We start from the raw sequence: 26486 nt of genomic DNA, 5'->3' as shown, positions 1-26486 counted from the left end.
TATAGGAATAATTCGTATAGAAATATCCGAATCTCATATACGGAAATCCTATAGAATTTCTATACGCAATCCATATAGAAAATTTCTGTACGATTTTTGCATATGTGTAGAGCGCATGCAACAATAAATTTCAGTTGTTTTGCATTCACCTGAACTGCAAGAATTGTTATAAATTATTTAAGCATTCAAATGTCGATCATTTTTATACCTGATCATGAGAACGATGAAGTAAATATCTTTTATGCATTATGGACTCTATTTTTAGATCCCTCTCCCTGAACGGACGAATACGAATGAAGGGTTCGGATACTTGAGACAATTTGAAGAAGTAAAGGAGAAAAAATGTATTCGTGAGCCATTGATTCTCGTATTTCTTATTCAATTAATAAATGATACATTCTACGGAAATGGGTATACATTTAAAAAATAATAAATACTGTTCTTTTGATTCTTAATTAATTCTATAGATATAGATTCTGGATATAGCTTCAGTTCGATTATCTTGATAGCTGCTCGACGAGCTTGTCATTAAGTATATACATAAATTTTTTTACCTAATTAATGGGTATTTGGGGGTTTTAATAAATACGGGATGAGGGGTCAAGTTGGTGGGATTTGAGGATTTCTAGGGGTTAGTGAGGGTGGAAATACTGCGGAAGTTTTGTGAATGAGAGAGCGGGGGGGGGGTTTCTTCTCATCACGCAGCCAACATTTCTGTCGATGTAATGATCATTTTCAAGGGGACTTTGAGGACCTTCGTACGTATGACTGATTACGTTGTAGTTAATGAGATATTAGGGGACTATGAGTAGAATGTTAAGACTGATGCCTGGTTGCCTCGGATGAGGAGAGTCGGCGGCATGTCGGCGGTCAGGGCCTCCAGCCACGCGAGGTACAGGGGAGCTGAGACGGCACCCTTCCTCGGCATTGGAAGAGACCTGGAGTCAATTTGAAATCAATTAATTGCAGAAAATTGATAATTGCGAAAATTCTAGATTTATTCTCGCAGGAAAAAATTTCATAGAAAAAGTCAATTCGGTAGGAAATTCCATTGGATTTCTAATGAACTTCTACTAGTTTTTGAATGATTCTATTGAAGAGTTCTGCGCTTTTTTTATTGAAAATTCCTAAGAGATACTTTTTTGTAGAACAAATCGGGAGAATTTCATCTTTCTATGCAACTTTTTCTGTTGGAATTCCTCGACATGATTTTTCTATTGATTTTTAAATTGTGAAGTCAACAATGAATAATCATCAGCAGTTCTGGGTGTAGAAAATACCATGAGCTGCAAAAACGATTTCCTCGTGTTTTCCTTCATATCAACTATTTTACGAGATATTTCAACACTTCACAATAATAGAAAATGCAAAAGAAGGGAATGTTATGTGTAGATTGTTTCAGAAATATCTCGAAATCTCTTTAGTTCTTTAGATCTTTTCACAAAATAGGGGCAAGTGGGGCAAAATGGATATTTTCAACTTTAAAAAAAAATTAATAACTCGTTTATTTTTCGATGGAGTGGGCTAATTGATCCCCTTTGTGATGAACTTAGACTAGCCTCAGTCAATGAATTTGTTCCTGATTTATGAACATTAGAAAAAATGTCAAAAGTTTCCGTTTTGCCCCGCCTATCCTTAGTCCGATTTCATTAATAGATGCATTAAGTTGTCTTACATCACGACTAATGTCGATTGACTAGAATTTTCCAAGAGCAATTCTCTGAGACGCAGTTGTCGATACGTCTTGTCCCTCAATATCTGCAGCTCTGCTTCTGTTATCATACAGTCTGTTGAATCATTGGATTCGTTTTTATGGTAATCAGCGATGAGTTTGTCGAAGAAATCCTGGGTTTCCTGCTTGGGTCGGACACTGATGTCATCCACCATCTTCAGGCTCTCGTACTTTATCCGGAACTTAGCCATGATTTCTGCCATTCTAGAGAGTCATTCAATCAGGAATTAGGGGACATTTCAATATTACGTCACACGGTTAGGGGTCTGTACTGATAGTGCCAAGAATTTTTATTGCAAAAATAGATTTAGTCTTATTATTACTTTGATTCATTTTCGCTTGGGGAACTGTCTACATCATCTATCACTTCGATCCCTTATCACTTCAAATTGAATATTTTCTCTTTGAAATGCCGAATACAAGTCAATATTGTTAGAACAATTATTTTTTTGATAATTTTCAACTGAAGATTTTGTTGCCCCTAACAAGACTTTTTTGAAAACTTGTTCGCTTTTTTCAGTGTGTAGTGTCGGCTCGTGACTGAGGGAGTTGAAAAAATTTTAAAAAAACAAACGTGTAACGTAATATTTAAATTTCTACTGAATTAGTTGTTCAGGGACTAAATGAATTCGGTAATCATACTCTTTCTCTTGTGCTCCTATCTCTTGCTTGTGATTCGCTAGAGCAAATATCCTCATCTTGCAGTGCTCCCAATTCGTCCTCGTACTGATGATGTATGGTAATAGGATTGTTAATCCTGAAATTTGAGAGGTCTACCACTTAAAAATGAGTTTGAAACTCTAACTGATTAATTCAGTAGCGAAGTTGTGAGGGGTAATGAGTAGAAATATGCAAATAGGATGATGAGTTATGCAGAGAATTCCAAGCTTTTGAATAATTCAAGGATTGGAATAGTCTATTCGATTTTTGAATTCAATTTTGCTCTTCAATGCCATTGGCTCCTCGGTAATTCCCCTAAAATCACGCATTGTTAAGATAATTAGATTTTACGTGTTTTGGGGAAGCAAATGGCGTCGTTTCACCACTTCGCTACTGAATTCAGCAAAGTTTTTCGTTAACGAATTACCTCCATCGTCGTACAGCCACCAGACGTCTATCACCCCGCGCTTGTGCTTCTTTTGGAAAATAGTCATGTATTCCGGGTGTGAAATCGTCCCGATTTTTCTGTCGCTGTGATGATTGCAAATAGAAAAGAATGAAGTTTAGTTTCTTCATTTATTCATTCTATTCGCTAAGTTTCGTAACATGGTCTTGCATAAAAAATCATGACTTCATTGTTTAAAATATTGAAATTTCATAGACAGTTGATCAATAATTTTGCAGAGAGTGACATTAAATTTGATTTAGGGGAAAAAATTTATATTTCACTGGAAATTCAATTAAGTTTGAAATTTTTGAGAAGCAGGAAGATGAGGATTCCTCTACCTTGTTGAATTTCAAATCAAAACATGAATATTCAGTGCCAAATTGATTGAAAATTCAAGAATATATTCACCACAATTTTCACCAGAATAATTGAACTGAAAGTTACAACTCCCATTGATTTTTCCATAAGATTTTGAATGTTCAGTGACGAAATTCGGATTTCACTGGACTTATAATGTGGTAAAAATTCCCAACAAATTTACCGGAAATTCCCCTTTATAAAACTGAATTATTTGACGAAAAAAGGTCTCAAATCACGTAGGATGTAAAAATATTTCGTAAAGCCAGTCGTTCCGCAGACAATCAATATTTTACAAATGCGTGAATTAATTCCAATAGTTCCGATCAATAATCCAACTTACTACAACATCTTATCAGCCGCATTCTTCTTCTTGAATTTCAAATGATCCTTAGCGCTGAAGTGAGTGGGGGATTCCCTCGCGATCGAAGACGGGCTCTCAACCCCGACGTACTGAGTACCGATGGTGGGTACACTCTGCACTCTTGGCATTATACTGCTCATCGATAAATCACTGTCTGCGTGCATCAACGTGTTACCAGCTATATCGTAACTACTCTGCATCAGGTGCTCTTCATCAATGTGATTGGAGATAACTGATGAGTCCAATCCATTTGGTACGCGCAGCATGGCAACTGCCAGTTTCTGATCGAAAGCAGTGCTGCGGCGAAATCATTAGCTAATTATTGCTTTGATCCACTTTCACTTGGGGAACTCTACATCATCTATCACTTTGATCCCTTATCACTTCAAATTAAATATTTTCTCTTTGAAATGCCTAATACACATCAATATTGTTAGAAAAAAATTGAAAATTCAGTGGAATTATAATGCGATAGACATTTCAGAGAAGAAGATATAGTTTTTCTTTCCATGAATCCATTGAATAATCGAAGAGATACTTCATGACTTCAATTATGAAGAATAACTTCACAAATTCCATTCATTGGATAAAAAAAAAATGTCGAATTATTCTGCAAGTAAATTGCAAATGGACTGGATGAAAAGAATTAAATTGAAACAGCGTAAAAAAAATCTTACTGAAGAACATTGAAGTACTCCTGCAGAGCCTTGTAATTACAACTGGCCCAATGGGTCTTGTATCCCATTAAAACGACATTGGGGGCAAGCTTTCCCACCCCTGTAGCTTGCATCAGCGCAGAGGCACCCCTCTCGAAGCACAAATCCCCGACAACGTGATAAAAAGCCTTGATTCGGTGACGCTGCAGCCACGCATATCCATTCCTCAATCTCACCGATCGTTGACGATACGACAGACGATCCTATTCGACAATTACGGATAATTGGAGTGAACAAAGTTTGGATTAACTTCTCATGTTTTTTTTATCGTTATTTTACATCGCTTCGACCCGGTTAGGGTATACTGCGATGATGATCAAGACTTTCAATGGTTAGATCGCACTATTCTACCCGGCCGGGATTTGAACTCGGAACCTTTCGCATGTGAGGCAACGAATTTACCCACTGCGCCAAGCCACCGGAAACCTCTCATGTTATCAAGGCGAATTGGGGTAATGATCGGATGGGATTATAGTTTACGAGAGGTTTTTCGGCACTTACCGGACAAACTTCACCCGCGATGAGCAGGGAATTATTTTTTGTTATGAGATTCGCCAAGTGGAGGAGATCGGGACGAGTTCCTGGGGAACCTGAGAGGGCGAGAATCTGGGGTGCGTAGTTTTTCACGTGCTCGTCGATCGAGTTTAATCTGGAGAGGAAAATAATTAGTTGTATTACTATTTACGCAGACAGGGCCGAAGGGGAACACTCAAATATTATGTCAGACGTTTTTTGAACCGCAATTATTTTTCCAAAAATTGTGAAACTGCGAATTTCAGAGAAAATTTAACGTATTTCCAATTTTTCAGCATCAGAAACATGAGAATTACTCGATTTAATAGAATTTTCAATCGAAAACTTGACTCACTGCCACATTGCGGTCAATTCTCAATCAATTGGAAATTGAAAAATATATTTCCCTGAATTTTTCTGATTTATTTTAAATTTCAGGGAATGATTTACTTGGAATTAATGGTTTTCGTTGATTTTTTCATCAAATTCCTTTAAATCTTAGTGGAATGGCTTCATCGCTTTATAAAAATAGAAAAAAACTATTCCAGTTCTTTGAGAATTTCTATTCAAGACCTCTTCTTCCCAGAAATTTTCAAACTGAATAATTCAACTTTTCCACAAACTCATTACAATTAATTACCTGTAGACAACAGATAGTGCTGTTTTATATGTCTGCGCCTGGGTACTATCCCCCCAATTGACATCAGGCTTACGATAAACAACGATGAGATAAAGCGCGAATATAACGACGAAAGTAATGAGTGCCGTAACCCAGTCGATCAAAAACATGAAGGCCACACAGAGAATAAATCCGAGTAACGATAACCAGGTGTTGTAATACTGAAAACAATAAGAAATACATGAAAAATGTCATAATTGCGCGTGTTAATTCGTTTACCCCGAGTTTAACTAGTTTAGCTTACCTTGAAAGTCGGCCGCCAGCCGAGCGGTCTTATGAGCGCAGCATGGAACGTGCAGAAGTTTATTAGGGCATATGAGGCTAGATAAAAGTTGGAGATAAGTGGTGCAACTGCGTTGAGATTGGCTGAAACACAATTTCGATTGTTTGAGGGGATTCACGTTTTATGATTGACATTTTCACAGAGAAAAAAATTTCTCTATTTTTGGGAACATTTTCAGGAATTTTTGATTGTTAGTGATTTACAGGGACACACGGAGAGGAATATTCAATAAAGATTACGTATCTTTTTCGAAATTCCGGAGTGAAATATGGTTGTAGGAAATTTTACGTAACTGTCACGTAATTTTTACTTAGATCACGAAATTTTTCCAGAGCGTTCGGTATTTTTTACCGGAATCTCCTGTGAACAATTACGATACCGCCACTTAAATTTCCTGGGTCTATTCCGTAATCGGTGAGCGAACTGTGAGTTCCGTAATTTTTACTGAACATTTATCTCCGTGCACGTGGCTGTCATTTAGGAATCTATCACTAAATTTCAGTGATAAAAATCACTGATGATCAGGCTCATTTTTATCAGTGTTCCCACGGAGAGACTCTTTAGAAAAATTCTAGTGCTGTTAAGGTAAAATTTCCAGGAATTTCTGATAAAATTTCATGTAAGAACGGAAGAAATTCACGTGCTACTCAATAAAATTTCCAGTACCGGCACTGGAATCTTTTCCTGGCCGTCACCTTTTCCCGTGCTAGCGCTAGAATTTTTCTAGAGAATTTCTCTCCGTGTAGTATCACCAATAATTGGCGATAGATTCGTAAAAATCAGTGATATGTTTCTGAAAATCAAAACTGAGGCAATCGAGAATCCCCAAGTGATTTGCAGGGACATGTTGCTGTTATTTAGTAATCTATCCCCTAATTTCAGTGATAACAATCACTGATGATCAGACTCATTCTTATCAGTGTCCACACGGAGAGAATCTCTTTAGAAAAATTCCAGGGATTTCTAATTAAATTTCATATAAGAGCGGGAAAAATTCACGTGCAACTCAACCGTGCAATATCACCAATAATTGGCGATAGATTCCTAAAAATCAGTGATAGGTTTCTGAAAATCAAAACTGTCACAGTCGGGAATCCCTAATAATAGGAAATAAATTCCTGAATATTAGGGATGGATCCCTGAAAATAAGTGACATATCCCTAAAAATCGAGGTTTTTTTTTCTCTGTATTCACGACTAGTCGGATTTTATTGAGGCATACCGATTAGGAGGAAGCCCGCAGCTACAAAGAACGTGAGGACATAGCCACGATACGGCTCGCCGGCCTTTCCATAGCCCTTGCTGAAGAAAATCAAGCCTGGATAAATTCTGTCGCGACCTAGGGCTTGAATGAGACGCGGAACGGATATGAGATTCGTCAGGGCTGTGGACAGAGTCGCTGCGAAGCACCCTGCGTAGATGAGTGGACCCCATAGTGACATCATTTGCATTATCTATTCGGAAATCATTGCTTTACATTTTATGAAAACTCTTTCTTATAAACATTCTCATCGATGTGAGTGATACACTGATAAAAGGATTTAATTGTTGTTAACAAGGCATTAATGAATAATTCAGTAGCGAAGTGGTAAAAGGAGATAAGTCACTTTTCAGTATTGACCAGTTTTCAATCAATATCTCGGAATCTAAGAGAGATAGCGAAATTTTTGTTATGACCTTTTTTGTGGAGCCGATTGAGTGCTACAACAAATGTTATTACGAAAATTTCGATATCTCTCTTAGATTCCGAGATATTGATTGAAAATTGGTCAATAGTCAAAATTGACTCATCTCCTTTTACCACTTCGCTACTGAAATAATGAATAATTAGCTCGTTAATAATAGCCGCTGATTTTCGTGAGAATCTATTGCTTACTAGACTTAAATGTTGCATTTTTACCTAAATTCGAGGATAAATTTCAATAATATGAACGAATCACCGAAAATAACGAGTTTGCCTTTTCCCAATTTACTTCTACTTACCGAAACACTATTGTGAAGGCCATACTCGCAGTCCACCCCAACCGTACAGTTGATAATAGTCCCATTATCGTAAGTTCCCGGTGCATCACGCACAGCAGCACCCCCAGCAAACAGCACAAACATAACGTAACTGATCATGGAGATAAGGAGAGCCAATAGTGTACCACTGGGAATACTGCTGGCCGGGTCCTTCAGATCGCCGGATATATTGGCACCAGCTTGAATTCCAGTGACAGATGGGAAGAAGATAGCGAAGACGGAGAAGAAGTCGTAATTCACTTTTTCAAATCGACGATAATCTGGTCCCCAGTTTGAGATCAAGGTCTGCGATGAAAAGCCAACGAAACCTGCGGCTTCTTGGATCGCTTCTCGCGGGCCAACAATCGCTCCGATTAGGAAATCAAACATTGCGATTACGATGATTGCGATTAAGAAGTTTTGAGCCTGGAGACATTAATTTTTATGAAACTCAGTGGCAATGCAACGTCGATAAACAAAATTAATCTCGGAAATGCGACATTTCATTTTAGTATTTCGCTGGACACTGGTAAAAACAAAGTTTTTTGAGAAGTTCGTATTTACTTTCGTCGAGAAGTTTTGTTCTTGTTCTAAGGACGAGGACAATTTCTTGATGAGAACCAAGCGATTTCTCAAACCAAGTAAATTGAATTCAGTAGCGAAGTGGTGAAACGGTACAAGTCAATTTTGACTATTGACCAGTTTTCAGTGAATATCTCGGAATCTAAGGGAGATAGCGAGATTGTTGTTATAACCTTTTTTGTAGAGCCGATTGAATGCTACAACAAATGTAGTTACGAAAATTTCGCTATCTCCCTTAGATTCGGAAATATTTCTCAAAAACTCAACTGAGAGATAAGTCGACTTAAACCGTTTTACCACTTCGCTACTGAATTGATTCCTTCAATAGTTTTGTAGCCTCAATTCTACAATATTTTAATGCAAAAACCACTTGAATTGATTTGAGAATTTGTTTTCTTGATGTCAAAGACCTACTTCTCAAAAAGCTCTTGTCGTCTCAGTGTTAAATCTCGTCTGCCTTAAATCTGCCTCTCTCACTTGTAATTACTCACCTTGGACTCCCACTCCATCCCACCAGCGCAAATTAATATCATAATAAATATCGCGATACACCCTATGATCCGTGTATCTTGCACCCCATTATCGATTATCCCCCCGGTGGGCTTAAGCAGCTCATTCATAGAATCGCAAAACCCTATGGTGTTCATCGATGCGGCTACAGCGTTAGCAAATGCGAATACTATGCCCACGGAGGCTCCAAACTCCGGACCAAGGGATCTTGATATTATGAAGTAAATCCCTCCTGCAAATTTATAATGCGGTGGATTTTCCAAGTCAGTGATAAAGGGGGATTTGGGGCAGACTTTAACCTCTAGTGAATGGGTCATGTTTTCATCTGTAAAATGCGGGGTTTTACTGGAATTTATCAAAGGACGATGTCTTTCATAATTTCTCCTAAAGTAATTCATCAATTACTCATCAATAATTAACAAAATTTGTAACATCATCTATGCGTTAATATTGGAACAAAACCTTCTCTAAAATTTTCTCTCAAAATCATCAATTTAAAACAATACAATAAAACAATAAATTTTCGAAGACCCGAGGAGACCCCGCATGAAAAAAGTTAATAGACATAACCGGCGCTTTCTCCAAGAAATTCTAGTGAATTTCTATTGGAACTCTAGAAGAATTTTATTGAATTTTATTGAAAGACGTTATTTGCTCTATAAATCGATATTATTTAGAGAAAAAAAATCTGTAATGTTGATTTTTCTGTACAACTCGTTCTGTTGGAATTGTTTCGCTAAAAACTCTTGCCCATAAATTTTTCCCGTTTTTTCTCGGATTTTATCATGAAAAAAGAATAGAAATACAGTGAAAAAACTTATCAGCGAAAAATTTATGTTCAAGAATTTCCGTAGAAAAATCAAAATGGATTGAATTTTTTCTATTAAACATTTCTTAACAAAACGTTGCGGTAAACTTGTATAATCTTCACTAGAACTGACAGATATAACAAATAGAATTGTTAAGAGTGTTTAGCCATTTTCAGCAAATCTTTTTACTTCACGTTCAAGGAAAATTCTATAATTTTTTGGCCGATAACAGAACATATGAAACTAACTTCTTTGATGTTAAAAAACAAAAATCGCAATAGTCTCGCCAGAAATAAATAAACTAATTTTTCTTGATACACGGGCTCTTATGGGATTTATGTTTAAATTTATAATTCACCTACTAAAAAGCTCGAAAAATAGAAATAAAAATAGAAGGTAATGTTAAACTATATTAAATCGAGTGGCCAGAGAAAAATTTGGGGTACTCGGGCAAAAAGCGGAAATTTTTCTCAAGATAAAGGGAATACTTTCCTCTCAGTTGAAAAAAAAGAAAATTTTTTTGAATATTTGCGATTTTGGATAAAAATCTTTAGCAGAATTCCAACAGAACTTCAATGGAATTTTCATAGAGTTCCCATAGAGATTGGACATTTCTTGGGGAAAACGCCAGGTTTTTCTATTCCGTCATATGTGATTCGTCCCGTTTTACCCCTCCGCCAATGAAAAAAATTGTCCTCAAAGTCCCCATAAATATCCACTGAATCGTCGACTAAATTTAATAGACTTGCCCCATAAAATTCATCGGATAAAAAACCTCCAAAGGTAAACAACGTCACGCGTCACAAAGGCACACCCTAATCCTAGGAAAAAATAAATGTCCAACATAACACACCTCCCTTTACTTCGCCATTAGTGCTAATTGCACTGAGACTCAGAGTAGTGATGACACAAACTCCAGCCGATATTCCAATTATAATAATACTCTGGAGTATTCCAGCCTGTGCGACAATCCACGATAGTCGCAGAAAGAGCATAACCCCCCAGATGTTCAATAAACAGGGTATGAGGACCCCTTGGATCCACCCCAGCTTAATGCCCCCATGAACAGGACCGGGAGTGACGCCAGCCTCGATATTGCCCTCCTGAAAAAAAACAATGGGAAAAAAACTTCCCTGAAACATGGAAATTGACAGAGGAAAATGAATTCCACTCTTCTCACTGTATTACAGGGTCTCGCGAGGGCTGAATGACTCGCCGTCTTCGGTAATCTCGTATTTTTACTGCTCCGCAAACTTAATCAGACGCCTGTCCTCATCGGCGATAGGAAATTTCTCCTTTCACCGTCTTTCTGCTCTTTTCCATTCGCCAAATTGAGTTAAATTATTTAATCCCTTTGAATTTATTCCGCCGGGGGAACGAGATTTATTTTTGTAAGACTATTTCCACGGTTTCTAGCGGCTTATGGTTGAAAAGTCGTTTGACATACTTAAGTTGAGTGGATGGTTACAGACGGATAATAATAATAAAAATGAGTTTGAATGGCTGGGGATTAATTTCTCTGTCTTAAATTGAAAATCTCGAGATTGAGTAATTTTTTATGCTCTCTGTCGTGAAGATGATCTCAAAAATAAGTAATTTCGGGGGAGAATATTATAAAATATTTGTATATGAATAATAATAATGTGATAAATGATACATATTTCGCTATTACAGTTGGATTTTGGATTTTATTCAAAAATTTAATGAAAAAAAATTTAAACTGTTTTGACAATTATTGAAAACATTGCGCGTAAAAAATGTAATAGAAACATCCAGCGCATTTGTTAGTAAATTTCATTACATTTCGATTGAACTTGAAAAAAAAATTCTGTTAATTTTTCGTCGATTCTACTAAAAAAAAAAATTTAACGCATTTTTTAAAATAACATTGTTCGATATAAAATATTTCACAGAAAAAAATCTCCATAGTTCGATTCTTCTGCACAACATATCCTATTGAAGCATTATCCATTGGAAAAAAAGCATCAGGGACCACCGGCGGAAATTCCAAGAGAATAGTCTCTAGTATTTTATCCCGCCTCAGGGAAATTTATCATTCACAAACAGCAATTTCAGTATTTTTGCGAAGTCATCGATAACTAGTTCTCCAGGTAACCAATGAATGACACATTGATTGCTAGAAGTGATCTATGATTAACGGTAATACTTGAACAAACGCACAAGTATTTACCGGTTACATCCGACGAGATCTGGAAATTATTGAGCTATAGCTTGGCAACCAGCTGCGTAATCACAACCCCCCGGGTACCGATGTAAGTGAGCAGGTAAATGTTCACACGTTGGATTAACACCTGCGGTTATTCATGCATTCGCGGAGTGTCGTAAATGTTCTAAAGCGGTAAAAATATATCTCATTGTAGTTCACTCACTTTGACGGGATTGCCGTCGTGCAAATCACTCAGCGATGGCCTCTTCGCTCGTCGACTAGCTCTGAAAGTCCAGAAATACTGGAGTTAAACTTTCGGGGGAATGGGCAAATTCTTTATTCGAGTTGTAATGTACCTGTAGTGGTCCAGACGGGGGACAACGTCCCAGAGTCCATTAACGTTCAGTGTCATGGACATTTTCTTGCCGTTTATGTGGGGAGCGTCATCCTCGCCATTTTGACTCTGGAATTTACCCTCCATCCTCGCTAGTCTGGAAAATAGAGAGAATGAATTCCGGGGAAAGCACTATGGGAAAATTCTTTGTTTGATGAGGCTTTTGTTTGGAGTTTTATTGCCGATGGAGAATTGGAGCATCGGGCAGGGAGAGAAGAAATAGCTATTTTCGTCACAAGGTTGAAAAAAACATTTCCGACGAGTGCGAGGGTTGCAGACCGAGGCGATGCCGAGGATCTCGTGCAATCGTACGAGACAGAAAAGTCGTTTTCGGTCGAGTGACGAACATAATTTTAGTGACAATGCTACTACGGTCTTTATTGTTTTCATGACGTTTTCGTTATGCACTTCCAATATTGCAATATGTAAAATATTCATGACGTAACGCGGAACGATAGTAATGAATGAAAATTTATTCGAGTTCCGTGAACTGCACACATTCTGAGATTTAAGCCATTGAAAATAATTTACTTCTCTCAAGAAAATATGTTTCAGATATTAGAAATTTTTTTTCTCACTGTGGAATTCATAGTGATCTGTTTCTATGGAGAACATTCCGCGAAGGAAACGTTATTGTGGAAATGTTTATTTGCATTTATATGAATAAACACTGATATGATCATCATCATTAGGGGATTTCTGCGTGACAGAGCATTATAGAATTTCCATGAGAATGAAGATCTCAATGAATGATAAATATTGAGCCTGATTGGGCTTCAATTCAAAGTACGTTATAAAAATTGTTGAAATTGGTTCAATCATATCTAGCTTGGAAAATTGGCCTCAATGAGCCATTGTTTGGGATTGAGAGTAGTTGAATTAGCATTGTGAGTTCCTGTTGTGGCATTTAATGAGAGCCTGAATGTTTGTGCAGGTGTGTGATTCCAGCGATTCCCAGCGATTCGGAAATTCCTCCGGGACGGGAGAGAATGGTATCGAACGTCGAATAGTCTCCGTCCACAATTAGGGCTATTTTGAGGGGGATTATTTTCCTTGGGAATTATTTACTTCTCCGGCTTTGCGATCATTCATTTTTATTGATAAATCCATTGCTTCGTGAATATAATGAAACAATTGTAAACAATTGTTAGAACGGTTGAAGTCGGCTCAGATTTTAGTTTAATTTTTTAAGAATATTTCAGAATCTAAAGGGGGTGGCGGAATTTTTTCAGCGGAAAGCTTTGGATAAATTCTTTGGCAACTCAATTTTATTGGAATGTTACGGGAATTTTATGTTAAATTTTAGCTTTAGATCTTGTAGTTCCTAGCGAAATTGATAATGAAGTAGAATCAACTAGACTTGAAATACAATCAATTACAGATGGATAGTAATTTTCAGGGGAAGGGGATTGAATTCCATCGAAGGGAAAAAAATTATGAAATTTCAGATTTCACTGGAAATTCAATGAAAGTCAAAATTTTTTAATTTGCTGGAATTTGAGATCAAAACTTGGATATTCAGCACCATATTATTATAAATTTTCGATTTATACAATTCTTGAATTACAATAACTCAAGAATACATTTGTATATTGTCGAATTTTCGATTAATCAAAAATTCAGAATAATTTGAACATTTTCATAAAATAATTGAACGGAAATTTCTAGTTTCCATTGACTTCTTCTTCAAAATTTTAATTTTTCACTGACGAAATTCCTTGACATTTCAGTGGATCGAACTATACCTCGATAAAAATTTCCAAGAAATGTAACGGAAATTGCAGTGAAAATTTCGAAAAATTCCAAACCCCCAGTGACTCCTCACATGCGCCATGCTCGAGAAATTTTTTGAGAATGTTTCATTGTATATTCTGATTCAAATGAAATCAGGCTGGTGGCGGTTGGGTTTGCAAGCACGCGTGGCTCACCCGCGAAAATAAACATCCGATCGATCATCCTATATATCCGCTCTTCCTCTCGCGTCTCGTGAATTATCAAGCCGAGTGTTTCAACCGACTCGAGAGACCTGTCCGCAGCCCACAATTGACACTGATCGATTCACGAGTCTCGAAAATCCCAAGGATTATCAATATTCCCATCGGAGAAGTTCCCGCATTCCTCCTTCCTCCGGAAAAACTTTCAACGGAAGTTCGATGTATTGGTCATTTGAGACAACATTATTCTTCGGGATTGGATCGCCGCGACTGCAAAATGCTTTCTCTTGGAGGGAAATACCGAGTGGATAAATAGAGCTGAGGACCCGTATTCTCCACATAAAAGTATCACAAAAAAAATTATTGAGGAATCACTTTGCGATTGGAAATTCACAATTTCATTGCAAAATAAATGAAAACTGTGAATTTCAAGTCAATTATTTCATGGAGATTAACAGAGTTCACAATTTTTTAGATAAATTATTGTTCAATGTTTGATCAATTGAAAATTCTGCCTAATTTTCTATAAAATATTGATATCTTGATTGAAAAGTCTAGGCAAATTGCGAAAATTTTCAGCTTTTTGCCGTTCTAAATGCGGAATCCCGTTGAATTCTCAGCGAAATATATAATTTCATGATTTTTTTCTCAAACGAAATTTTTTTTCGCTCTTCTGAAAATTAAAAATAAACTTCTCATAAAAATTGAATTTTCATTCAACAGCGTTGTCGTTTTACCCTTCACTCCGCGACACGGAGAGAAATATTCAATAAAAATTACGTATCTTTTTCGTAATTTCTGAGCGAAATGTGGTTGTAGGAAATTTTACGAAACTGTCACGGAATTTTTCCGGAGCGTTCCGTAATCTTTATCTGCATCTCCTGTGAAAAATTACGATACCGTCACTTAAATTTTCTGAATCGATTCCGTAATCGGTGAGTGAATTGTGGGTTCCGTAATTTTTACTCAACATTTTACTCCGCGATATCAATCAACGAAAATGGATGGTTCACCAGGAAGTAGTAGGTACGGTATCGGTGGTCACAGACACACCGCATGAGTGTATCCACTTGATGAATTTGGCATCGGTCCTAAATGCCTTTTGGCATGAGCAAACTCCGAGGAAATAGAGAATGTTTCATTCATTTAGTGTTACAATTATGTCGAGGTGGAGGGGACTTCGTTTTCTGCCCAGAAGGATGAAAAATAAAAAATCTGGAGGAGTATAACGTAACAGGAAAATCCAATTTGAGGAGGGAAACCGTAAAACTGTTGCTACTCGATTTGTTTTCTCCCCTCAAGGAGTTTCATTCATGTTCAATTCATCTTCTCGGATTTTTATTATGTCTGGGGATTTTTTCCGGGAAAGTTATATTTGGCAGATCAGCGAAGTTTTCGTGGGAGTTTAGGACGAATTATTATCACCCACTGCTAGTTATTTACGGGAATTCAGTGACAGTTATGTGTGATTTTGAGAAATTGTGATCTTCCATTCGTTTCTGAAATTGTGATCTTAAAAGCACTCAGAAAATTTATTATTTATCCCTGACATAGACCTTCGAATAATAGTGCGACATTGAATTTAATTTTTAATAGATTGGGAATTAAGAATTAAATGACAATTAATTCTTAAATGCCAAAAAATTGGTTGAAGGACATTTTTCTTTAAAAAAAAAATATTAATATAATGTCCAGAATATGTTTCTAACGGCGTATTTTCTCGTACGTCAATCATCCCACAAGAATTCATTGGACCCCCTATTGTCCTTTATTGATCCCCAGATTGTCACTGATTCATTCCACACTCAATATTCCAATTAAATACGTCGACCCGCGGCACTGTTGTCTCCTGCCTGAATCCCAACAGAAAAATTGAACTCGACGAGGACGAAATCCAGAAGTTTTTCGACTCGATAAACCGAGACAGTTAATGACCTCTCGATTTGGTTTATTTATGTATGTTTCCCCAAATATCCAAAGCCTGCTTCAATCCAATGTCAATAAAAGCTTAAACTATTCCAACGAAATCTTTGATGTCAAAAGTTTACTGAGACGTATCATAAACATTAATAGGAAGATTCGATTTGTTTTTGGCAATTATATTGAATAATTCCGCATTTTTTTGCGTATTTTGTCAAGTAGAAATGGTTGGATGATGATATTTTGCCTAAAAATCAATTAATTTTGATCTCTTCATATCATTTTGTTGAGATTATTGCAATGAAAATTTCTCCACTTAAATTTTCCACTTAAATTTCTTGTTCTTTTTTTTCAAAATATTTCCACAGAATCAGTTTCAAAAAAAATCTGTTAATTTCTCTCTATTGAATAATTTCACTCAAAAAACGTCCGGAAAAACTCCGCATTAAGTTTCGCAAATGAAATGAAAAAATTACCCAGCGTCTCCCGGAGAAAACTTGTTGTTTCAAGTTCCAAAAAATCTCTTTATAGACTTAAATTGATTCCTCAACTTTTCACCACTTCGCATCACTTTTTCAAAACTTCCGAGGACCACAAGTTTGGTGAGACGTATCGTAAACATTAATAGGAAGATTCGATTTGTTTTTGTCAATTACATTGAATAATTCCGCAATTTTTTGCCTATTTTGTCAAGTAGAAATCGTTAAATGATGATATTTTGCGTGAAAAATCAATTAATTTTAATCTTTCCATGCAATTTTGTTGAGATTGCTTCTATGAAAATTCCCCCACTTAAATTTTTCATGTTTTTTCTTTCTAAATATTCCCACAGAATCATTTTCACATAAAATCTGTTAATTTCTCTCTATTAAATAATTTCACTCAAAAAACGTGCGGTAAAACTCCGCATTAAGTTTCGCAAATGAAATGAAAAAATTACCCAGCGTCTCCCGGAGAAAACTTGTTGTTTCAAACTCCAAAAAACCTCTCTATAGACTTAAATTGATTCCTCAACCATTCCACCATTTCGCATCACTTTTTCGAAACTTCAGAGGACGACAATCACTGTATCCACAAGAATTAAAGTAAGAAAAAATAGAGTTCTGGAAGAAATTTGAATTTTCAGGTATTGATGACAAAAGAGAAGGACAACAGCAATATTCAATGGAGTATCTCGGTCCGCGGTGTGCGTGGACGATGAAATAGAAAAACTGGAAGATCCCGAAAATCTCGCGTCCGAATATACTCTAGATTCAACTCCTGTATTTTACACGGAGGGAAAATCTAGGAGGCATGCGTGATGCTTCCCTTTCTCCATAGACATGGGGGGTGGAGTAGACGCCGCGCCAAGCTCGTATCCCATTGCAAGATACATTGATGACACACGTGTATCCTCGAGACAACAAGAGAGGAAAATAAGAACAAGAAAAAAACCCCATCGATTGACCAGGAAATTTCGAAAGATGCTCTGCACTTGAGAGATGCCATTCAAGGTCTCGACGCCTCGGTACGTTTCGAGTAATTGAGGTGGCGTTATCGACGGTAAAATGCATTCAATTGCATCCGAACAACGGCGACACTCGACAACAATTCGATATGAAATGAAAAAATTTGTTCGTTAACGATTGAATTAGATCAGATACCTCATCGATAATTTCCGCGCGGCGTTCATCATTTTGGATTTGTGAATGAACTAGAATCACTGAACGTATGGCACTGACCCCCAAAAATGGGGATAACAAATGTAAACTTGTGTCGCCCGATATTTGACGTGAATAGCGTGAATTTTTCTTATCTTTCGGAGCCAAGAAGTCTCGGTCGCGTTTCGAGACAGACTATCACTTTTCCAGTTGATTCCCTCGCAATATATACAGGCTTGGGGCCACATACGCAGGTATACTGGGAGGTTTCAGTGTGTTATCGCACATTGAAAAAACTCCCGCGACACGCGCGTACGACACTTGCCTGGGGAACTCCTGGTTCGGAATTACTATGGAATTACTATTTCAGGGGTGTTTTTACTGTTGATAATTTTCTTTGACTTTAATTTTTATCTTCAGTTGGGTGGAATTAATTGACTTCGCCGGCGATCGAGGAGATGTCGATTCGATTGAGAGCAACTCCGTTGAATTGGAGCTATAAGTTTTGAATTTTATGATTACGGAGAAGTGATGATTCTCAAGGTGAGAATTGTGAATAACAGCGGATAATAGGATGTGTGAATTGATAATATTTTTTTATGCAAGACATTTTTTTAGGAGTGCATTGTTAGGAAATAATTCCACAGGAAAAAGAATGGCTGAATTTCACACACATTTTGTTAACATTTTTCAGACAAATAACGTTTGAATAGAATGAAAATTTGTCAATATCAAACGAACAGGTGCCTTAACATCCTAATTCATGTTTGAAATTCAGACAAGTTTTCAGTTTGTTCAGACGTTTTTTCATGTCTGAAAAATGGCTACAAAAGGTGTGTGAAATTCAGGAATTCGTTTTTACTGTGTGAAATTGTGTGAACAGTTTCGTAATTGTTTTTAGGAGAGCGACATTGCGTTGGATTTAGAGGCAAAAATAAAACAATTTCAAATTATACGGAAAATTCAATAGAATCTTACGGTTTTTGAACAGCACTTAATTAAATTTTCAATTCATTGACAATTCAAGAATATATTAACTTTAATTTTCCTGATTTATATCCATTCCCATGGAATAATTAAACTGAAATTTATAGTTTCTAGTGACTTTTCATCTAATTGTGAATTTCCAACGATGAAACTCCAGTGGAACTATCACTTGACAGATATTCCGAGAAGTGTACTAGAAATTTCAGCCAAAAATTTCTCAATTTCATTGAAAATTCAATGGAATTTTAAATTTTTCAGCGTGGAAAAATTTAAATTCCACAACTCACTTGAATTTTTAATTAAAACAGAAATATTCCGGAATAAGATTGAACTTAAATTTACACTTTCCAGTGATCTTTCAATTTTCAGCAACGAAATTCATTGAAATTCCCGTGAAACTGTCACTTAATAGAAATTTCCGAAAAATCGATCGCGAATGTCCGCAAAAAATTTCCAAAAGTGCAATATCTATTCGATTAAATTAATGTTTGCAGTACCTCAACAACAATTGGGGCAAAACGGTCAGTTTTTCTCCATTCGCTTATCTGTACTCACGAGTGTATTCACACGTGATGATGCACGAACTGCTATTTTTCATATGTTGTATTCATTTATTCACTCAACGTCACGCAAATTGACGAAAACCTTGGCTTCACGCGAGGACGAGTGCAATGCTACTGGATTCCTTGAAATGTCCCGAGGGTCTCGATAATTTAAAAATCCTCTGTGTATCTCTTCACGTAACAACAATCATTTATTCGTACCTCTCTGTCTGCGCAATTAGTCGGTCTGACAGTGGGATTATTCGAAGAGGGAAAATTGCAAATTGAAACGGGAAGTATTTTATACTTTGTTGCAGGATTACTACTTAAATGTGGGTGAGTTACTTATGAATTCTCGGCGACAACTATCATTTTTCCTGGGGAGTTGTATTCTAATTGTTATGGTTATTGGAGCACTATCTGCAACACGACATTTTCTTATGGCCTCGGTGGATTCATGAATATTTTCAAGAAGTTCTTCTATTTTTTTCGGTTTTTTAATGAATTCTATGTTTATATTTTTACTCGTTCCTACACATTTACCATCACTGTTGGGCAATTTATACGTTTTTCTTCTTGGAAATGATTATCAAGTGATAGTTCCACTGAAATTTCAAGGAATTTTGTAGTGTGAATATTCCTATTTCGATGGAAAAATCAATGGAAACTGTAAATTTCAGCTAAATTCAGTATTGGCCAATTCTTGACGAATATCTCGGAATCTAAAAGAGATAGAAAAATATCTGTCATAACCTTTTTTGTAGAGTCAAATGAGGTCTATAAAAAAGGTTATGAGAAAAATTTTGCGATCTCTCTTAGCTTCCGAGATATTCATTAAAAACTGGATAAAATCAAAATCGACTTGACGGTTTACGGATTCGCTACTGAATTATTCCACGACAATTAAAAAAATCTGGGAAATTCTTGTAAATATTTCCTTGGATCTCCAATTAATTGACAGTGCCCCATAATTTAGTGCTAAACTCAACTAAATTACAAAATACTGGTCTTCCTGTTGCTAAAAAATTCGGATTGCCATTGAATTTAAGTCAAATTCCCAAATTTCATGACGTTTCCCCCCTCTAAACCGACTCCAACGTCACTCTCCTAAAAACTTCCACTAAACCACCCCTAACATTTCAATTTTCTCCACCAGTCCTTCACCATAACCGATAATTATCTCAATACAATAAATATACGTACAATCACCAAAAAATCAGTCGTACAGAAATCCTCAAACGTCTTAACTCAATGGTTTCACAGTGTTAAATGATCAGCGTCATCTCCAAATCACAAGTATATATACCATGCCACTACCATTGGGAATTAACGACCCCCATGCACTACTATTGAGTTAGTTAACCCAATGCTGAACTTGAATACAAGTGACGAGACTGTGGCGTAAGCTTGTCGTACACCCTCGTTTGTCATCAGCTAATTAATTGATGTTGTCACAAGATTTTTCTTAATAACATTATTTTTTCCGATGACTTCTCCCATGAACTGTAATCACTATCAGCTTCATCAACCATTCAGGAGTCTATTATTATCAATTCATTCATCAATTGGACTATTAGACAATTGGGATTTTGCTTTGAATTTTTTGTTATTACTGAATATGAACGTTACATAAAAAAAGGAAATTTTACGTGATTTATAAAATAAATTATAAAATAACAACGAAATAATAATAATAATAATAATAAAATGAAGCAATAATACAATTCATAAGTTGTAGGAAATTGATGTCTTTACTATGACGTAAATACATTTTCATGCGACAATCCAATTATTAATTTTCTAAAAATGAACACTTTCAGTGTTGATGTTTTGCTCTGCTATGCGTTAATTCGGTCTTATTGAGTTCAAGTGAGTTGTCAAAAATAATATTGCCGGAAAGTATCAGATATTTTGCAGTTTGTTGCTGAAAGATTCAATTGATGACCAAGATACAACCAGACAAAACTGCGTCAGTCAACCATTCTTCAAGTCTTTAGTCTTACTAACGAACTAGATTGATTCATCTGCAGATACGTATGAAATGATATTACGTAAATAAACGAGGATGATGATGATGCGAGAACGATACGGGGAAGAGGAGGATTGATGAGAATTAGTTTGAGAGTCGCTATGATTTTGTAGTCTAGGATAGAATGACGGACATAGAATGTTATGCATGGGGCGAGGAATCGCTTTAAAATGGCCGCTGAATTTTGGTAATTGATTGGTGGAAAATAAAATAGCTCAGACTGTTACTGTTGAAGAAAATTACTGTTGAAATTTTAAGTGAAAAGGCTTGAAATTTTTAACAATAACAAAGTTACATGAAATTTTTGTATATTATTTTTATTCGTATTTTTAACGTAATTCGTCACAAGAAACTTGTGACTGGCCATCGCCCGAGGGTCTTCAGTCTAATTTCGGTATATTTCTTCAATATTTTTTGATTATCGAAGTAATTCTCGATTTTCAGATCCATGTGGGACTGAAAAATGTTGAAAATTGGAAAAATTTAGGCAAAAACTTTTCAGAATTCTCAATCCATTGAAACTTCAAGTTTTCATTGAAATATCAATGATCGCTTAACATGAAAAACCCAATCTTCTTGAATTGCCAAGATGAATGAGAAATTTTATGAACATTTTCATTTGAAATTAAATTCAAACTCACAACATTGAGAATTTAGATGAAGCTGTGACTGAAATTTCAAAGAATTTCTAACAGTGTAGCGGAATGCCAATATTTTTGCGACACTTGAACAATTTGACTCATGAAATTTCAATCCTTTTCTAACAGTGCCGAGCTCATATTTTCAATGCTAGGGAAATCCTCATGACACATTCAGTAGAATTATTCCAGAATCTGGAAGTGGTGGGGCGACACTCTGAGTTAAGAATATTGCCGTGCAGTACCTATTCAAATGACGTCATCGTCACTGGAATTTCCTACTTGAAAAGTGATTGAAGCCGATGCTTTATCGGTTTTCATAGTGGAGGGAGGCGAGTAGATGGTATTTTAATTGTGCTAAACACATTAATGATGAATGTTATCTCGATCAGTTTGATCTAGGATTTGTCACGTACACTGATTCAATGAGTGCGTTAATTTAGACTCAACTTTCTCATCATGTAGACCAATTGCATTTTTTTCTAGAATGTGGGTAACCATTCAATTTTACTCGTTTAAAAATTGCTATCAAATTGTTCATGAAATTTCAATTCTTTTCTAATACTATGGAGACCATATTTTACCGCGATCGAAATCCTCATGACACATTGATTAGAATTTTTCCGAGATCTGGAAGTGGTGGGGCAACACCGAGTCAAGAATATTATCGCGGAGTACACTGCTAAAAATTTTCGTCTGAAATTCCCGGTACACTTCTTGGAAATTTTTATCGAATTTAATTTCAAGGAATTTCGTCATTGAAAATTCAGAATTTCATGGAAAAATCAAAGAGAACTGCAAATTTCAGTTCCATTTTTCCTTGAAAATAAATAGAAAACCAGAAAATTCCGGTAAATATATTCTTGAAATTTCAGGGTAATGACACTGCTTGCGATTCAGAGGAAAAAAATAATGAAATTTCAGATTTCACTGAAAATTCAATGTAATTTGGCACTAAATATTCATATTAGATTACAAATTCAAATAAATTACGGAAGTCTCTTTTTTATGCTGCTTAAAATTCTGGAATTTTACTGAATTCTCATTGAAACCTGAAATTCGATGATTTTTTTTCGTCCATGTGAGGGTCATGTGGGATAATATGGGGATCAAATGGGCCATATGAGGTTCACATGGGGCTTCCAATGCTTTGACCGGACCCTTTCTCTAAAAACACACCAATCGCTCCTAGCGGATCGCATCGTAACAATTTTTTTTGTTTAACAATATTTTTATTCAGATAACAACAATTATTTACAATATTTACATACATAAAAACTGGTTTAGAAAAAATTAATGTACAGTATTTGGATTGAATATATAAACTTATGGCTGAATAGCAGCTCTCGAGTTTAATCTTTATTAATAGAATTTTAATTCTATATTTTAACTATTAGTAAAATATGTATTAAAAAACAATTTTTTTTCCTTTCATTACGCGCATCGTAACAACCGTGGGAGGTTGTGCGAGCGAAGCGAGCACACGGAGAGAAATGTTCAGTAAAAATTACGGAACTCACAGTTCGCTCACCGATTACGGAATCGACTCAGAAAATTTAAGCGACGGTATCGTAATTTTTCACAGGAGTGGTTTTAGGTAAAAATTACGTGACTGATACGTAATTTTTAGTCAATATTTCGCTACGTGCAGGGGTCGAAGCCCCCTATAGTCAATTCAAATGATGGTTACATCGTCACTGGACTATCCTATTTGAAAAGTGATTGGAGTCAATGGTTTATCAGTTTTCATGATGGCGGGAGGCGAGTAGATGGCCTTTCAAGTGTCCTAAACACATTAATGATGAATCTTATCTCGATCAATTTGATCTGGGATTTGTTGCGTACACTGATTCCCTGAGTGGGTTAATTTGTGGCAGGGTGGGGGACATAACTTAGTAAATCTTTTCAGAAATTACGCGTTGCTTTCATTTTTTATGTCCGCGTTGAGCCTCAATCGTTCTAATCATTTTTGACGATCGCTTTAATTTGGTGACACACGCAGAAAAATAACGGATTTGAATCCAATAAAACTCTCTACCTAGAATTTTACTATTCATTTTAACAATTACGTGATTTCAGTTGAATTGAAACCCAAAAACACGAGCTTAAGTTTAAATGAAAGCTTTATGAAGATTATTTGAATAAATTAATTTATTCGTTTTGAATAAAGTTTATGGAATTCAAATAAAACAGTACTCCGGCTGTAATGATGGATAATTAATCAACTTTTGTTATTAAACAATAATTAATCGCTTGTGATTCATTTGAAATTGTACGATTTTTTAATTTTTCGATGCAATCCCGATAACATATTTGACATTATTTAGCATTATTTGACTCTCCCCATATATATTCCCCCATCAAACAACATCTGACTCTCTCAAGCTTATCATAAGCAATAAAACCGAAACCCTCAGCAACCTGCGAAGTAACTCATAAGCGTGTGCGGCTCAACGAAATTTTATGCGCTTTCGAGAGGTTTTTTTTAAATAGATCAAACACTCTCGACAGCTTCATCGCACCCAAGGTTGTGGAATCATAATCGGAGTGATGTCAGCTGCAGAAATTAGCTCAGAAGTCATCGATCATCCCACCGAAATCACTAATCAATTCCTGGATTTTGGATTGAATAGTGTCTCGGATATTCGGATTGAGATGCATCTGAACATCTTGATTTGCCTCTCGCTTGTCGGGAATTCTGCAGTACTAATCGGACGCCGAAATTCAAATTATTGTTGGAAGCTTCAGGCTTCTCGGGGAATCCCACGTCATTTCAAGGTTGCCCGAAAGTTCAGGGTTATTTTGTTATGAGATTATGAGTGTTATGGGATTTTCCTTGTTTTTTTTAAATATATTGGCCAATTGTGTGCACTAATGGTTGCTCTTTACAGAAATATTATTGTCCATTGTGGTCTGGCATGAAATTTCTTTAATGCTGCACGGAGAAAAATTCTTTAGAAAAATTCAAGTGCGAGTTAATTAAAATTTCTGGTCATTTCCGGTGAAATCCACAGGAATTTCAGCGCAAATTTAATATAAATAAGGGAAAAATTCACGTGCTTGCGTCCTTTTCCTCGAATAGCACTAGAGTTTTTCTAACGAATCTCTCCATCGCTCTCCATGTGGATATGGTAATTGAATGGAGAATATTAGGCACGTATTGCTTTATTCCGATAAAAAGTGAGGAATTGATAGGTTGTAGGCAATTAAAAACATCTGCATTATGACGTTCCGTCCGAACGCCTATTTCAATGTCGTTCTCCTGAACATTCTACTACTACTAAACTGTCCATGAAATTTCTGTTTTTTCGAATGGTATTACTTCTTCGATAAGTGAATTTAATTTATCCATTTTATTTATTGAATTCAGTTCATCCAATGCTTAGACTAGGAGCGTAACATAATAGTGTCACATCCAATTTTGCTAAATTTGACTTCTATTAAAGTAGAAATGTGATCCTCTCATTCTTTTTCAAAAATTCTTAATCCAATTTTCAGTTTTTATCTTTTTATTCAATAAACAGATTTCATGTAAAGATGACTATCCTTCTGAGATTATAATCGATATTGTCAAGCTAAGAAGTGCTAATCGATCTAGTGATCAGCAGTATAGTTGGACATCCATTTGAAAAGGGCCCTCATTGGTGTCGGAGGAATTGTGGATTCTCCGATTATCTTCTCCAGATTACACACATTTCGAGTCCAGAAAGATCCGGATAGATCAAAAAATGGTTGAATATTGTTTAAAATGGAAGTGGCCGGGAGCAAAATGGGGATACCTCGAGAATTAAACCGAAAAATGGGCTCTTTATTCAAGAACTCATACGTTGGATCATAATTTCAATAACTTTGGTCACTTCCCACTAGAATATCCGCGACAAAAGTCCAAATGAAAAAAAAACTGAAAACATTTCTTCCAGCGACAATTGTATTATTGACATCTGATCACCCGATAAATTATCCTTGGTACATTATATGAGGGAAATTATCGATGGGAAAATTGTCAACGGATAAATTGTCGTCAAATTTTGTTCGCGGATCAAAAGTTACGAAACCATTTATTGATTCCTTCGCAGAGAAAAAAAGGTTAGAATTTCCAGTAGCAGTGTCTGGATTCAAGTACTCGTGAAATCCAGCACAAAGACTTGAATTAAGGCACTTTGCCGTTCTTAAAATAAAAACTTGAGTTTCCTAAATCGACATCTTTATCCCCTCAAATTATCAGTCATCTCCATCAAGACTATCCGCAGGATTATTGTTCTCATTATTACCCTCAATCACAACAGCATTAATTTTTAATTCTCCTCATTATCCTCCATTACGATATCACCTTCATGCGCATAAATGCCCAGTCACCCTCCCCGCCGCCACCAACCCGGTTTTATTGTGTAATTTCTTGAAACCATGAAACGAGAAAAAAATTAATTTTTCATTTTGCTTCTTTCCAACATATGGGTTTCTTTTCCAACCAGCCGAGGTACCCGGTGTTTTCGAGATTCAACAGCTCCAATCCAGTTATATCCAGCGAGATCTGCTCCGCGTGGCTACCGCCTGAATTGGTAGATGTTACTCGACTTTATCC

The 26486-nt window shown here is 36.2% G+C and overlaps 1 protein-coding gene across 3 annotated transcripts; it reads right to left on the bottom strand.

The window, feature by feature from the left end:
• Positions 1-347: 347 nt before the first annotated feature.
• Positions 348-20507, bottom strand: LOC107043540 (bumetanide-sensitive sodium-(potassium)-chloride cotransporter). 3 transcript variants are annotated; one of them, XM_015265077.1, is made up of 16 exons: positions 20441-20507; positions 12177-12311; positions 12044-12104; positions 10507-10756; positions 8826-9076; positions 7735-8178; positions 6974-7205; positions 5714-5835; positions 5431-5630; positions 4779-4926; positions 4239-4480; positions 3541-3858; positions 2820-2923; positions 2375-2489; positions 1676-1936; positions 348-938 (listed from the first exon to the last, which is right to left on the bottom strand). In XM_015265077.1, the coding sequence occupies exons 2-16, from the start codon at positions 12299-12301 to the stop codon at positions 803-805; spliced, it is 3009 nt and encodes a 1002-aa protein (XP_015120563.1). In that variant the 5' UTR covers positions 12302-12311; positions 20441-20507; the 3' UTR covers positions 348-802. The 3 variants fall into 3 exon arrangements, with proteins under 3 accessions (XP_015120563.1, XP_015120562.1, XP_015120564.1); XM_015265076.1 differs by lacking the exon at positions 20441-20507 and adding an exon at positions 17712-17880; XM_015265078.1 differs by lacking the exon at positions 20441-20507 and adding an exon at positions 17009-17229.
• Positions 20508-26486: the final 5979 nt, after the last annotated feature.

The sequence above is a fragment of the Diachasma alloeum genome, unplaced genomic scaffold, assembly GCF_001412515.2.
Source record: "Diachasma alloeum isolate Michigan unplaced genomic scaffold, Dall2.0 Dall_scaffold_00597, whole genome shotgun sequence".
NCBI classification, from domain to species: domain Eukaryota; kingdom Metazoa; phylum Arthropoda; class Insecta; order Hymenoptera; family Braconidae; genus Diachasma; species Diachasma alloeum.
The sequence above is the reverse complement of the archived record's forward strand: the minus strand, read 5'-3'. Positions and strand labels throughout refer to the sequence as shown.